The 14,193-nt window shown below is 40.0% G+C and overlaps 1 protein-coding gene across 3 annotated transcripts in view; it reads left to right on the top strand.

Moving 5' to 3' along the window:
- The window catches only part of grin2bb (glutamate receptor, ionotropic, N-methyl D-aspartate 2B, genome duplicate b), a 128,558-nt gene that overhangs the window by 103,144 nt on the left and 11,221 nt on the right, over window positions 1-14,193 (top strand). For all 3 annotated transcript variants that reach the window (XM_066661219.1, XM_066661221.1, XM_066661220.1), the window contains 5 exons: window positions 2,909-3,062; window positions 3,870-3,995; window positions 7,099-7,328; window positions 10,217-10,377; window positions 11,658-11,845. In XM_066661219.1, coding sequence (XP_066517316.1) covers window positions 2,909-3,062; window positions 3,870-3,995; window positions 7,099-7,328; window positions 10,217-10,377; window positions 11,658-11,845 — 859 coding nt within the window. The remainder of the gene's footprint in view (window positions 1-2,908; window positions 3,063-3,869; window positions 3,996-7,098; window positions 7,329-10,216; window positions 10,378-11,657; window positions 11,846-14,193) is intronic.

The raw sequence follows: 14,193 nt of genomic DNA on the forward strand, positions 1-14,193 counted from the left end.
ATATGTGGCTCATGTCTGGAGTTCAGTGTTGGTGTGAACACACTGAAAAGGTAATCAGATTGTTTAGGATAATATAAGGAGAGGTGTGAGGAGGAGAGGGCTGTAGATAATGGGCAGTATGTCTCAGTAACATACGTTCACCTTATTAACTCAATCTGTTTTGTCCCATTTTCGAGTGTAGCCAGAGGCCTCTGATATTTAAAGCTAAATATACCTGAGCTGAAGAGAAGACTGAGGGAGGAAGGATAGAGAGGAGAGGGCAAGAAAAAAGGAGGCATGACTGTTTCCACATATACATAATGGCTCACTGTTGTAACCCAATTTATCTTCATATATTCACTCATTTTAATCTTCTCTGCATCCAGTGTTTATTTATGCTCCATTGAAAATAATAGTAGGCAAAGGGCAAATATGTTGAAATCCAAGTACTTGCTCATCTCAGATTAATACCTAGGGTACTATAGAGGTGGTCCCTAGATGTTGGAACATTGCTTTAGATTGCATTCAGTCTCTAAAACATTAGTCTGGTATGATGTCAGGTATGATGTCATTTAAGATTATTATCAAGATTGAATGGTTAGTTCTGTATCACAAATGCCACCCTAAGAATATTAGAAGAATATTACTCCAGAGAATGCCTTGCACTTTTCCACAGCCAACTGCTGGGGCTTTTTACTCCTCTAGCCAACGGTTGCCAGTGAATTCTTAGCTCATGTGCTGTTGATTCATGGCACTTGTGCCATTGCTCATTTGAAGGGGTGCCTAGAAGTAAATATGTCTTAATATAATACAAATAGTGACAGTTATCCTTTTATGTTTTTATTAAACATCTAATTAAAATGCTTTTTTTTATTGCAAAAAATTACAAAAATGTTATATTGTATATGGATATGGTGTGTTCTCCCCGTGTCCACAGTCAATGAATGTGGATATCATTTGCAAAGGCATAATTTAGGCTGGATGTTGGGGACATGTCCCCACCTCTTTCTGTAATGGCTGTCTTTGTCCGGGTCACTTTTTTAAGAGTGTACAAAAATGCAGCAGGTAGTGTCGCAGTCACACAGCTCCAGGGACCTGGGGGTTGTGTATTCGAGTCCCGCTCCGGGTGACTGTCTGTGAGGAGTGTGGTGTGTTCTCCCTGTGTCCGCGTGGGTTTCCTACGGGTGACTGTCTGTGAGGAGTTTGGTGTGTTCTCCCTGTGTCTGCGTGGGTTTCCTCCGGGTGACTGTGAGGAGTATGGTGTGTTCTCCCTGTGTCTGTGTGGGTTTCCTCCGGGTGACTGTCTGTGAGGAGTGTGGTGTGTTCTCCCTGTGTCTGTGTGGGTTTCCTCCGGGTGACTGTCTGTGAGGAGTGTGGTGTGTTCTCCCTGTGTCCGTGTGGGTTTCCTACGGGTGACTGTCTGTGAGGAGTGTGGTGTGTTCTCCCTGTGTCTGCGTGGGTTTCCTCCGGGTGACTGTGAGGAGTGTGGTGTGTTCTCCCTGTGTCTGTGTGGGTTTCCTCCGGGTGACTGTCTGTGAGGAGTGTGGTGTGTTCTCCCTGTGTCTGTGTGGGTTTCCTCCGGGTGACTGTCTGTGAGGAGTGTGGTGTGTTCTCCCTGTGTCTGTGTGGGTTTCCTCCGGGTGACTGTCTGTGAGGAGTTTGGTGTGTTCTCCCTGTGTCTGCGTGGGTTTCCTCCGGGTGACTGTGAGGAGTGTGGTGTGTTCTCCCTGTGTCTGTGTGGGTTTCCTCCGGGTGACTGTCTGTGAGGAGTGTGGTGTGTTCTCCCTGTGTCTGCGTGGGTTTCCTCCGGGTGACTGTCTGTGAGGAGTGTGGTGTGTTCTCTCTGTGTCTGCGTGGGTGTCTTTCGGGTGCTCTGGTTTCCTCCCACAGTCCAAAAACACACGTTGGAAGGTGGATTGGTGACTCAAAAGTGTCCGTAAGTGTGAGTGTGTATGTATTGCCCTGTGAAGGACTGGCGCCCCCTCCAGGGTGTATTCCTGCCTTGCGCCCAATGATATAGAGATATAGAGTTTGCTTTTCCAGAAGTGTTTCCTCTACTTTATTGGACCTTTATTGGATCTGCTTGTATTCATAATAAATATATATATATTCATTCATTCATTATCTGTAACTGCTTAGCCAGTTCAGGGTCGTGGTGGGTCCAGGGTCTACCTGGAATCATTGGGCGCAAGGCGGGAATACACCCTGGAGGGGGCGCCAGTCCTTCACAGGGCAACACACACACACACTCACACTTACAGACACTTTTGAGTCACCAATCCACCTACCAACGTGTATATATATATATATATATATATTTTTTTTTTTTTTTTAATACTTTATATTTTGTCAGATTATTCTGAGATGAATGTAGCAAACAGGGAGGATGAATGTAGGCCCTGGAGCTGTGTGACAGTGACACTACCTGCTGCGCCACAGTGCCGACCTATAAAAAAACATAGTAGCGATAATCCTTGTATTTTATTTTCTGCAATATGCTTCACAAACGCATCCATAAAACCTACTGTGAACCTTTTCCTCTCAGTACCAGTGCTCATTTCTGTTCAATGAATGCAACCTCTTCCTCTCAGTACCAGTGCTCATTTCTTTTCAATGAATGCATGTTGGGGCTGCTGAATGGAATGAAACACCAGGTCTGTGTTCTTTTCCCCAGCACTTTTCAAACCAATGTTGGGCCTTTATTTATGTATTTATTTATGTATTTATTTATTTAAATACCTATCAATTCTATTTAAGGAGGGTAAAGACTGTACTTCCCTCATGTAAAGTCTTGTCCTCTCTCCTTTTTCTTGGTCCACTGTTTCCTACAATGTTGCAGCTGTGTATGTCATAGCTCTCTCAGATTTTGTAACCTCTGTATCTCTCTTTTTCTCTTTGTCTCTCTCTGTTCTTCTCTCCCACTCTGCAGGTGGTGTTTAAGAATGCCCACATGGCAGTGGGCTCTTTGACCATCAATGAAGAGAGGTCAGAGGTCATTGACTTCTCTGTGCCCTTTATAGAGACGGGTATTAGTGTCATGGTCTCCCGTAGCAACGGCACAGTGTCGCCCTCTGCATTTCTAGGTATGGAAAAAAGTGTGTGCTTACATACGAACACAAACACATTACACAAACACAAAAGCCAATCTGTCGTTACATGTGTACATTTGATTGTAATATGATTTTCCATTCATATTTTTCAAAATATCCAGTTTATGTAGGCACAAAGAAATGTTATTTATGTGCTACAAGCTGAAGATGACTATGTAATAAAGTTAATACACACACACACATATATATAGGTGAGAACTTGCAGCATCCGAGTCCAAAAATGACCATCACTGATTATATGTCATTAATGAGAAGCAGAAACTTCTAAGACATTGGACATAAAAGACATAAGAACATTGAAAGTAGAAAAATGTCCCATGCAGATTTTTCTGAAAAACTGAATGTTTCTCCAAACGTATTAAAGCTAGTAAAAGGTAACCTTGTTCATTTATTGGACACATTCACTGATGCTGTTATGAAATTATCTGTAATTAGTTTTTTCCAGAAATAGTAACTAGTAACTAGTACTTAATGTGATTTTTAAATGGTGTGAAATGGGTGATGTCTCACAGTACTGTGCATAATTGTAGTATATTATGTATCAGTAAAACATGTAAACCTACATTGTATGCAGTTTAGAATATTTAAATCTACAGTGTTCTGGTCCCTTCTATCACTCTCTCTCTCTCTGCTAGTGATGCAGAATAAGTCGAATAAAGTGGCTTCGAGATAAGATCATTTCTTCAGGGTACCTCAAAAAGCACTTCATTAATGAAAACCTCTCTCTCTCTCTCTCTCTCTCTCTCTCTCTCTCTCTCTCTCTCTCTCTCCCCCTCTCAGAGCCTTTCAGCGCTGATGTCTGGGTGATGATGTTCGTGATGCTGCTGATTGTGTCTGCTGTAGCTGTCTTTGTATTTGAGTACTTCAGTCCTGTGGGCTATAACCGTTGTCTGGCAGATGGACGAGGTACACACACACACACACACACACACAGACACACAGTGGGAGAAGAACACCTATTAAACACCCTGACATATTACAGCCAAAATGTCAAAACCTTTCACCCATCCCTGTCCGTGCAAGCAATACAGCCTTCTTTCCATCATATTAACCAGCATCTAGTGTAGGGGTTTTCTCCAAAATACAATAAAATATAGGTTAGAAAACAAATTAAAAAGGGCTGTAAAAAATATATTTAAAATTTATTTCTACTAGCTTTTTCCCCAAAGTTAGAGCTTAAAAGTTTAATCAGTCATTTTTGTTAACTGGATATTTTAGACCTTTTTTTATATATTAATGCCACTCACATGAGAAGAAGTGCTTTGTAGTTTCTAAACAAATCATTTTATGCTTCTTAGAGCAGGTCCTCTATGCGGGGCAGGCATACTTAAAACGGGTTTAGTACAGAAGTATCTTTAGATTGCTATTGCTCCCCAGTCAGTGAAGTCTGTTTTGGGAAATTATGTTAGAAAAACAATTTTTTTATTTTGAATAATAAATCATGGTTTTGATGATTGAGTTGAGCCTTTTAAAAGATCCAGAGAAAAAGGAGTGGCCAAAACTTATTGTATCCAACAAGATTTGTGTACATTTTAGCACAAATTCTCTTTTGAATGAGGAACAATTCAGTGTAGCCAATCAGAACCAAGGAAATAAATATAATCTTAAAGGGGACATATTACACCTCTTTTTAGACAAGTTAGAATAGGTCTAAGGGTTATACAAAACATGTTCATGAAGTTCTTTGCACATAATCACTCTCACATAAAGAGATCTCACCAGTTCTATTCTTGCCTGTTTCAGTCCCTTTCAGAACGAGCCGTTTAAGGACTCTGTCTGTTTTATGCAAATAAGCTGTAGCTGGCGACCCCCCATCCATCCCATGTTTACGCTGAGAGTTGTGAAAATGACAGAAAACAGAGGCACTATCCAACCCTATTTGTTTGACCCTGAATTGGACCCAGAGCAAGAAGAGGAGCTTCCTGCACACAGAGCCGGTCCAGACTTATTTATTTCCAGACCTAAGCGAAATTTTGAACCCTGAACCAAAATGTGACCATTTTTTGAAAGTTGCACCTGACCCTCCACAAGTACTCTCCTTCCTTTTTTGGCTTAAGAATAAACAACCAGCCTTATACAGTACAAAATGTGGTGTAAAAAAACATTCATTCATTCATTCATTCATTCATTATCTGTAACCGCTTGTCCAGTTCAGGGTCGCCATGGGCCCGGGGCCCCAGTCCTGTACAGGACAACACACACTCACACATTCACTCACACCTACGGACAATTTTAAGTTGCCAATCCACCTACCAACATGTGTTTTTGAACCACGGGAGGAAACCGGATCACCTGGAGGAATGTAAACAAACAATATTTATTTAATAATAATAAAAAAAAAAAATATATATATATATATATATATATAAACAATTTTAACAGAATAAACTTTGTGATCAGCCCTCCAGCATCAGTCAGCATTTGTCTAATTCTGTAACAGCTGCAGCGTTTAAGGTGGAACTGAAATTTCGAAGAACTCCACTTAGCACTTGGAAATAACTGTCATTTTTAAAGTGGTATTAAATAGTAAACAGCTTCTAGAATGTACTGATGTGTTTGGGGAAGTTTAAACGAGTACTAGACACTATACAAACATCAGTATATGTTCACTTTTCACTTTTCAGCTTCAAAGTTTGGTTCATGACTCTATGGCACTGCGAGGCTTAAGGTCGTGGAGAGCAGCTACGCAGTGCACACCACCTCTAAATATATTCCCGCGGCTACGTATATAAATTATTATTTTTTAACAATCCAACCTCAAGAAGAACCTTCACAGTTTATCTCACTGCTGTTCCTGCAGCTCAGTCTTTTCATTTCCTGAAGGATAGTTTCTCTTCATCTTCTGATTATACACAAACTCTTCCTAACTTGAGACGAGGGGGCCTAGGTTAATTCGCGGGGCCGTACGCAACATGTGTAGTAAGCGTATAGTGTGGTCCGGCTTTGCCTGCACAAACACCTTCACGAATGCCAGTGTGGTTCTATCCAAATTTCCCTAGTGTGACATTACAATAAGGGAGCCATCCAAACGACTCATAGAAGCATATGATTCCTGACACCAAACTCTTTCAACTGACTCTCAGAAAACAGATGGATGTTTTTTTTTGCATTTGGCGTGTTTACAGGAGCAGTAGAGACCCAGGTAGAAATACAAAAGCATGCGAAAAGTTAGTTTTGCATATGTCCCTTTTAACGAACAAGAAACAACAATAGAAGATACCAAAATGTAAAAATACACTATGACAAAATTTTTAGCACATAACCCACCACAAATATTGCAATTAACTTGTGGATTAAAATATACAATTTGTGCCCTCTAAATACATTGTAAAACAGTATGTTTTTATATAGTAATGTCGTGGAACCCCTTAGATTTAAATTGACTGAGTAAATTGCAGAGTATTATTTAAATAGGTTCAAATGAAATATTGCTTTGAATGGAGTGTTATATGGAGTGTAGTCTGAAACATTGCTGTACGTTGTATATGTCATGTGTAGAGTTATTTGCTATAAGCCAGAAGAATTTCTGCTCTCACCCACAGCCCCATGTTTAATGACACGCCTCTGTTACATAAGTGTGTTGTACTCTGCTGTAGCTTAAACACACTTCTGATCCTCTATAATTACTACACACTGTAGAGTCCCTCTGTGCACCCCCCATCACACACACTCTCTCTCTCTCGCTCTCTGTCTCTCTCACAGTACCATGCCTTTTTCACCTCCGGTTACTGTTTCGACAGCTCCAGAACTTGCTGATGCTTGCACTCATCTAACTTATAAACATCTTTTTTTTGCTCCCTCTCTTCTATCCTCTTTTCTCTTCCTTTGCCTGTCTACCTTTCACATTACTTCCTTTGGGCCTCCCTCCTATTTTTTTTTTTTACTTCTCTTCTTCCTGCTGCCTCTTCCACAAACTCTCCCACATGTGCTTTCACTCTCTCCATATATGTCTCTCTCTCTCTCTCTCTCTCTCTCTCTCTCTCTCTCTCTCTCTCTCTTTGTCGCCCAGAGCCGGGTGGTCCCTCCTTCACCATTGGGAAGGCTATATGGCTGCTGTGGGGTCTGGTCTTCAACAACTCCGTCCCTGTACAGAACCCAAAAGGCACCACCAGTAAGATCATGGTCTCAGTGTGGGCCTTCTTCGCTGTGATCTTCCTGGCCAGCTACACTGCTAACCTTGCTGCCTTCATGATCCAGGAGGAGTATGTGGACCAGGTGTCTGGTCTCAGCGACAAAAAGGTAGCCGGGACTTACCCATAAAACCCCACAAGGCTTCATTGCCTGTACCCCAACACGTTTCAAATACGGGGCGTTCTACCTATTAAGGTTTCGTTATAACTTCATTCTCAATTTTTGTATGACTTTCTCAGTAATTGCACAATCACTCTATTCACTTTCTTAGTTATTCACTTTCTGGATAAATATAAAAGTCATTAGTTTAATGAGAGCAATTTTGGTGAAGTTGGTGTAATATATTGTCTCAGTTGTGTGCTAGTCCCTGCAGTTCAGGTGTGAGTAAATTGAGTGAAATAACCTGTAATTGTCCGAGGTGTTGGTCATGCTCTAGCGGTGGGTCGTGTTAATTGCTCTCTTCACTCTTTCTGTGGTATGTTCTTACAGCTCTGTGTCTGGCCGTTATAAGGGAGAAATTACTGGGCTAATGGGAACTGGGTTACAGCTGCTAAAACAGGCAAGGGGAATTGACTTTGAGAGGCTGTTGTAGCCATTGAATAATTGATATGGTGAGATTTTGTTCTTTACTTTAAGTTGCGCTTTATTTTCTTCATGTCTGGCAAGGCTTCTGGGTGTCAAGCGGATGTAGGAATATGGGTTTACAGGATACACTGACATGATTCCACTGTGAAATGAGGAAAAAATCTCATTCATCTTTTAAGGACTGAAGCAGCTGAGTGCCCACAGGTCAAAAAACTATGATTCAGTGTTAATAAAAGCTCTGAATATCTTTTCTGCCTTTAAACCTGGATTTTTTCAATTGAGAAATAAAAAAAACGTTTGGAATTGTTTTTTGTTGTGAGTCACGTGCTCCATTATATAAACCAGAATGCATTCAGCATGTAGAGATTGATATTGAGAGTCATATTGTTTTTTTATAGTTTTAAATTGAATATCCAACATTGCCTTTTCATGATTGATTTGCTGACATGTGGAAGTTTTCATAATTATTTTTTTTAAATTTTTGGTCCAGAATAATACGTGAAATGAACAAGTGATTCTATCATGACTGAGAAAGTTTTGAATACATTGGGGATTAAGTTAGAATATTAAATAAAATCCTGACTTCCTTGGAGTGGAAAAGAGATATTTTATAGATCATTTACAGTATATAACTTTAATCACTGAAATATTGAATATGATAAAGCATTACCTTTTAATAACATGGATTATTTTATGTAACAATTCAAAGTTTACAACAATAATTTCCAAAATTTTAAATGATAATCTAATAAAATAATTACTAAACCCATCTGTTACAGTATAGTGTACTTTGTGACTGTTTATAGCCATTGTTACATATTCAAGATTCTAGGACATTTTGAGTTTTGGGTTCCATTATTATTGTTTAATTTTAAATGCTACGGAATATTGGTTTAATGCTGTTTGTTTTGTGTTTTGTTTGTTTGTTTGTTTTGGGGTGGGGGGCCATTCATTATGATATGTCCACATAATGTGAACAGCAAAGCACATTGTTAAACTATGTAAAATGATAGTAACAAGGTTGCAACATTTAAAAGTGCATTATGTGACATCCGGCCAGTGGATGTTGCGCTAGAGCACTAGAATATCAGATTAAAACACATGCTTAAATATTCAGCCACACTTCCCTCTCCTGTTGTGCAGACAAACACACTGAACTCAATAACAAGAAATCATGCCTACTACAGCTAGTCAGTCACGAAAACAGACATGGAACTTTATTTAGCCCACCACCAGCTCAGAGTCATGTTGGAGGGCTTCAACAGCTCTTAGCTACTTTCTCACCTGCTTTTTTTAAACTGAAACAAAACAACAGCGGGCATGAAATATGCTTCAGACCATGGTCAGGACCAAAGGACCTAAATTTGGTCTGTCACAAAGAGGTGGTCTAATTTAGGACACTACAAGAATTTCATCCATTAAAATTGGGACCAACACCACAGGTTCAGCCGTTAAAATTGGAATAAATATAACAAATTTGCACATTTAAGGTGGAATCAGTAGAACAAGTTCAGACATTTAATGTGGAATCAGTAGAACTAGTTCAGCCATTTAAGGTGGAATCAGTAGAACGAGTTCATCCATTAAAGGTGGAATCAGTAGAATAAGTTCAGACATTTAAGGTGAAATCAGTAGAATGAGTTCATCCATTTAAGGTGGAATCAGTAGAACGAGTTCAGACATTTAATGTGGAATCATTAGAACGAGTTCATCCATTTAAGGTGGAATCAGTAGAACGAGTTCAGCCATTTAAGGTGGAATCAGTAGAACGAGTTCAGACATTTAAGGTGGAATCAGTAGAACGAGTTCAGCCATTTACTGTGGAATCAGTAGAACGAGTTCAGACATTTAAGGTGGAACTGAAAATGCGAAGAAGAAGAATTTAAAAAATAAACAAACGTTTAACATCAAGTTTCTTTAGTCATTAAATTTCAATACATTGCATAAACGTGGGTTCAGAGACAGGTCAACATTCTGCTTGGAAACTCTTTTTCCCTCATCTTGGAAAAGCCTGTCCATTGTTGATCCCTGTTTTGTGACATTCTCTGTCAGAGGGGTTTTTATCTGAGGAACCTTTATTGTCCCCGAAGGACAAAAGACAATGCTGTATTTTGGGGACAACAAAGCAAAATGTGTGGATTGTCAAAGTTTCTACAGGGTGGGGAACAACATGCATGTCTAACCATCATGGCTAAGAAAACAATGGGCTGAGAAAAAAACATAAACAGTTTTTGGCTTTGTTAAGTAGCAGTTTAACTCATCCAGTGGATGACTTCCCAGCTCCATTTTTTAACAGTTTTCTCACACTATATTCTCTCTCTCTCTCTCTCTCTCTCTCTCTCTCTCTCTCTCTCTCTCTCTCTCTCTCTCTCTCTCTCTCTGTCTCTCTCTCTCTCTTTCTCACCCTCCAGTTCCAGCGTCCAAATGACTACACTCCCCCGTTCCGCTTTGGCACAGTTCCCAACGGCAGCACAGAGAGGAACATTAGGAACAACTACAAAGAGATGCACAGCTACATGACCAGCTTCCACCAAAAAAATGTGGATGAGGCTCTCCAGAGCCTGAAGACTGGGTGAGAGAGAGAGAGAGAGAGAGAGAGAGAGAAAGAGAGAGAGAGAGAGAGAGAGAATATAGGAAAAAAGAAACGGGATTGAAGATGAGCAAGCAAGAGGGGGAAAAAAGCAACAGGAAAAAAAATAAGTGAGGGGTGGGGGATAGAGTGAGAAAGAGAGAGAGAGATAGAAAGAAGCTTAAGGAGAGGATATGTATGTGAGTGAGTGGGTGTTCAGTGGACTCACAGCTGGTAATAGCATCAAACTGGAGACGCCTGAGGCTGTTTGTTTAGAAATGACTAAACCACACACATCTCGCTGAGACACTCAACTGACTGCTATGACGCTTAATTCATCTGTACTCATTTCTGATATGTGGCATCTCTAATCATGTTTGATTATAATGAGTATGCCAACATGCCATGCTATACATCCATTCTCTCACTGCAGTCCAAAATATTACGCAAGAGTAATCACCAGACTCCAGGACTGTACACTGTAAATAAGCCCATGTTGTTTTGGGACGCCCATCTAATTGCAAATCATAGGAGCTTTTGGGGAAATGCGCAGATTAAAAAGAGGATAATTTAATATTTAATATTAGAGCTGTACAGTACATCAATACTTGATTGTAAAACATACTAACCTAATCAGACATTTTGTACTGTTGAGTACACTTTTGTTGTGTACAATAGGCAGTAAAGACATTTATACATTCATATAGCACTTCATCAACTATGTGACTAGTATAATTCTATGGGAATAGTATTGATATTGCCACTGATACACACACACACATTATTTAGGTCTGCAGTTTTTAAAAATGGACTTTCTGAGCAAACCCTGAAATGAAAAGATGTCACATCTGCTAGATTGGCTGTACATCTGAAACTGATTTCAGACTTTATGACTTCACATTTCAAGCTGTGCCTCAGACTTGCCTCATCATGTTCAGCACCAGCTCCCTGTACGGACAATGTCCAGCTATCAGCAAAGCCTCAGCATGAGAGTTCATCACTAGGGACACAGTGCATGAGGTTTTTGCTCAGTTGACTAAATAAGGGAGCAAAGGCACATGAAAATACATGCAAAAAAAACAAAAAACAGTTAAATTGGCCATGGTCTAATAAGCACTCTGTAGCAGTTTCTTCCCTCTGCAGTTTAATTTGTGTCTTAGAAAATGTAATTTGGCCTGGTGCATGCAAAGTCCACATGGGTATCCAAATATAGTCAGCATCTATTAGCTACAGTCAAGCCCTCTTGGATGCCTGAATGATCTCGCACTCTCTGTTCTGGACAGTAAACTGGACGCCTTTATCTATGATGCCGCTGTGCTGAACTACATGGCTGGCCGAGACGAGGGCTGCAAGCTTGTGACCATTGGTAGTGGATATATCTTTGCTACCACAGGCTACGGCATTGCTATCCAGAAAGATTCTGGCTGGAAGAGGCCAGTGGACCTTGCCATTCTGCAGCTGTTTGGAGATGGTAAGCACACATGACATGACACTGCTGTTTTGTAGGCGATAGTACAGAAATTAATAATGAGCAGTTTGCTATCAAACAAGCCCAAGTATATGTTGTTAAAATTGCTTCAGCTAACAAAGGTATTGTAGGTGAATACTCCCTGGAAAATGTTTCTGGTTTTAACATAAGAAGCCAAAAAGTCTTTGGTATGCAAGACTTTTTGGGTTCTTATGTTAAAACCAGGGCCCAGAAAAAGAACAGAAATAAAATCTTAAAAGTGTTACACTCACAGTGTAGCGTAGTACAACACAGACTTTATAATGTTAAAAACATGACATTTCAGCCCACTTTCAAGATAAAATATCATCCAACCATTTGAGAATCCCTGTAATGTCAACTAAATCTAGCCCTTTAGCTATAGGCTAATAAATACAATCAAGCTAGCACTAGCGTGACTTTCCTCAGCTGTCACATTTGCAGAGAATCAATGATTCTCTCTTTATTTACTCTCTTTCTTTGCAGGTTTGTTTGTGGCTAGACTAGAATTAAGGATTTGTTTACATCACAGAGGTTTACATAATAATAGCTGGATATTATAGAGAACATGGGCAATTAAAAACATGAAACTTGTGTGAGACAAGTTTTGCTGAGGAGTGCGATGCTGTTCATTAACTGCTAATTTCAGATCAACATAAGTTTGCCAGTACTACTAACAATGATTTGTTTAATTTTTGTTCCTAGCACCTATGTGGGTGTCCACATATTTTTGGCCATATAGTGTATCAGTTAGCCAAGCTTATTCTTTATCTTTTTTCATGTGGTTGACTGTCCTCGTTACTTTCAATTGAGGCGTAGTCTAAGCTCCTACGAGAGTCGTAAATAGCTTCCCCTAAAGGCAGGCATCATACCCACACCCAGATAAGAGATGACAAGGACCTGGATTTGCTCCCACCATATTCCCATGATGGTGTGTATGTGTATATGGAACACTGTAGTGAATCAAATGGCCCTCATTTAAACTCCTGTTATACTAACAGACATGCTTGAGGCATTAAAGCTGACATTTATCCCAGTAATCAAGCCCATAGGTTGCCAGTTTACTGCATAAAGATGGTATTTATTCTTTGTTCTTCTCAGCTGCAAAAAAGCCCTAAATTACCTGACATAAGTGTGCAGTAGTTGGAAGAGAACAAAATCACAACCTGCTGGAGATCCTCAAGGACTTAACTGAAAATGTCTGAGAGCTATGAGGTTGTCTGCATCCTACTCTGCATTTCGTGTCAGTTTTCTAACATAATGTTTGTGTACATTTGATACATATATGCCATCTAAATGGATCAGAATTGTTACTGTGCATTGTGGCAATCAAGTTATCAAATGCTAGTAGTATCATGCCATTGCATACCATATTCTGTACTGTACAGTGTCCTCACAGCAAAGATATTTACATATCTGCTGTCCACAGTGTAGTTTACAAGCTGGTTTTCTGGACACAGAAAGACATTAATTGCTTTAAACATAATATTCAAGTTTTTTTAAACACAAAACTTCAGCACAATTAATTAATAACCTACCCAGTCCATTCTTAATGCCACATCCTGTATCTGTTGCTGTAGTTTAATTAAATTCTCAATGACTTTTCTCTATCGAATGCTGTGAAATATATACAGAGGTATCTGAAGAAATGATGCACTAGAGAAAACAAAAGAGAATGGAATCCAAGTGTTGATCTTGGGACATATTTACAGCCTGTTATTTCCACTGCTTTGTGTTTCATCCACTTTAACGAGCTTGAGCTGTCACTGACAAGCCCATCTCCTTCTCACACAACTCCTAACAAAGCTGTATGAACAGCATTAGCGCAGAACTTGCTAATAGATGTCATCATTGTTGATCATGTATTGTACTTTGAAAATATCAGAGCTGGATTGTTGGGATCCAGCCACACAACATGCTCTCTAGCTCTGTAACTAGTCTAAATTAGGCCTGGCCTAGTTACTGGACTACCTTTGACTGATTGCTCATGCATGCATAGAGACATGCACTGCTAGCGACATGCGTTAGCTTTGCAGCACGGCAGCTGCCTGTTTGGAGGTCTGCTGTAGGTACGCTCAGGTGTGTCATGCGTTATTATTTCATGGCCGCTAGGCATTATATAATTTTATATAGGACCCAGGACCAAGATTAGTGCTCCAGTTAGACGTGTCAAGGCAAGCTTGTGGCAGTCCTCCTGCAGATTGGGAATGGCGTCAAGTGTGTGTGAGATGTGCATACCAGAGCACGTCTCAGTCACTTGCTCACTCACTCATTCCCTCATTTAAAACATTAAGCACACATGTAAGTACACATTTACACAGTCACACACTCAC

This window comes from Hoplias malabaricus, chromosome 2 (assembly GCF_029633855.1).
Source record: "Hoplias malabaricus isolate fHopMal1 chromosome 2, fHopMal1.hap1, whole genome shotgun sequence".
In the NCBI taxonomy this organism is placed as follows: domain Eukaryota; kingdom Metazoa; phylum Chordata; class Actinopteri; order Characiformes; family Erythrinidae; genus Hoplias; species Hoplias malabaricus.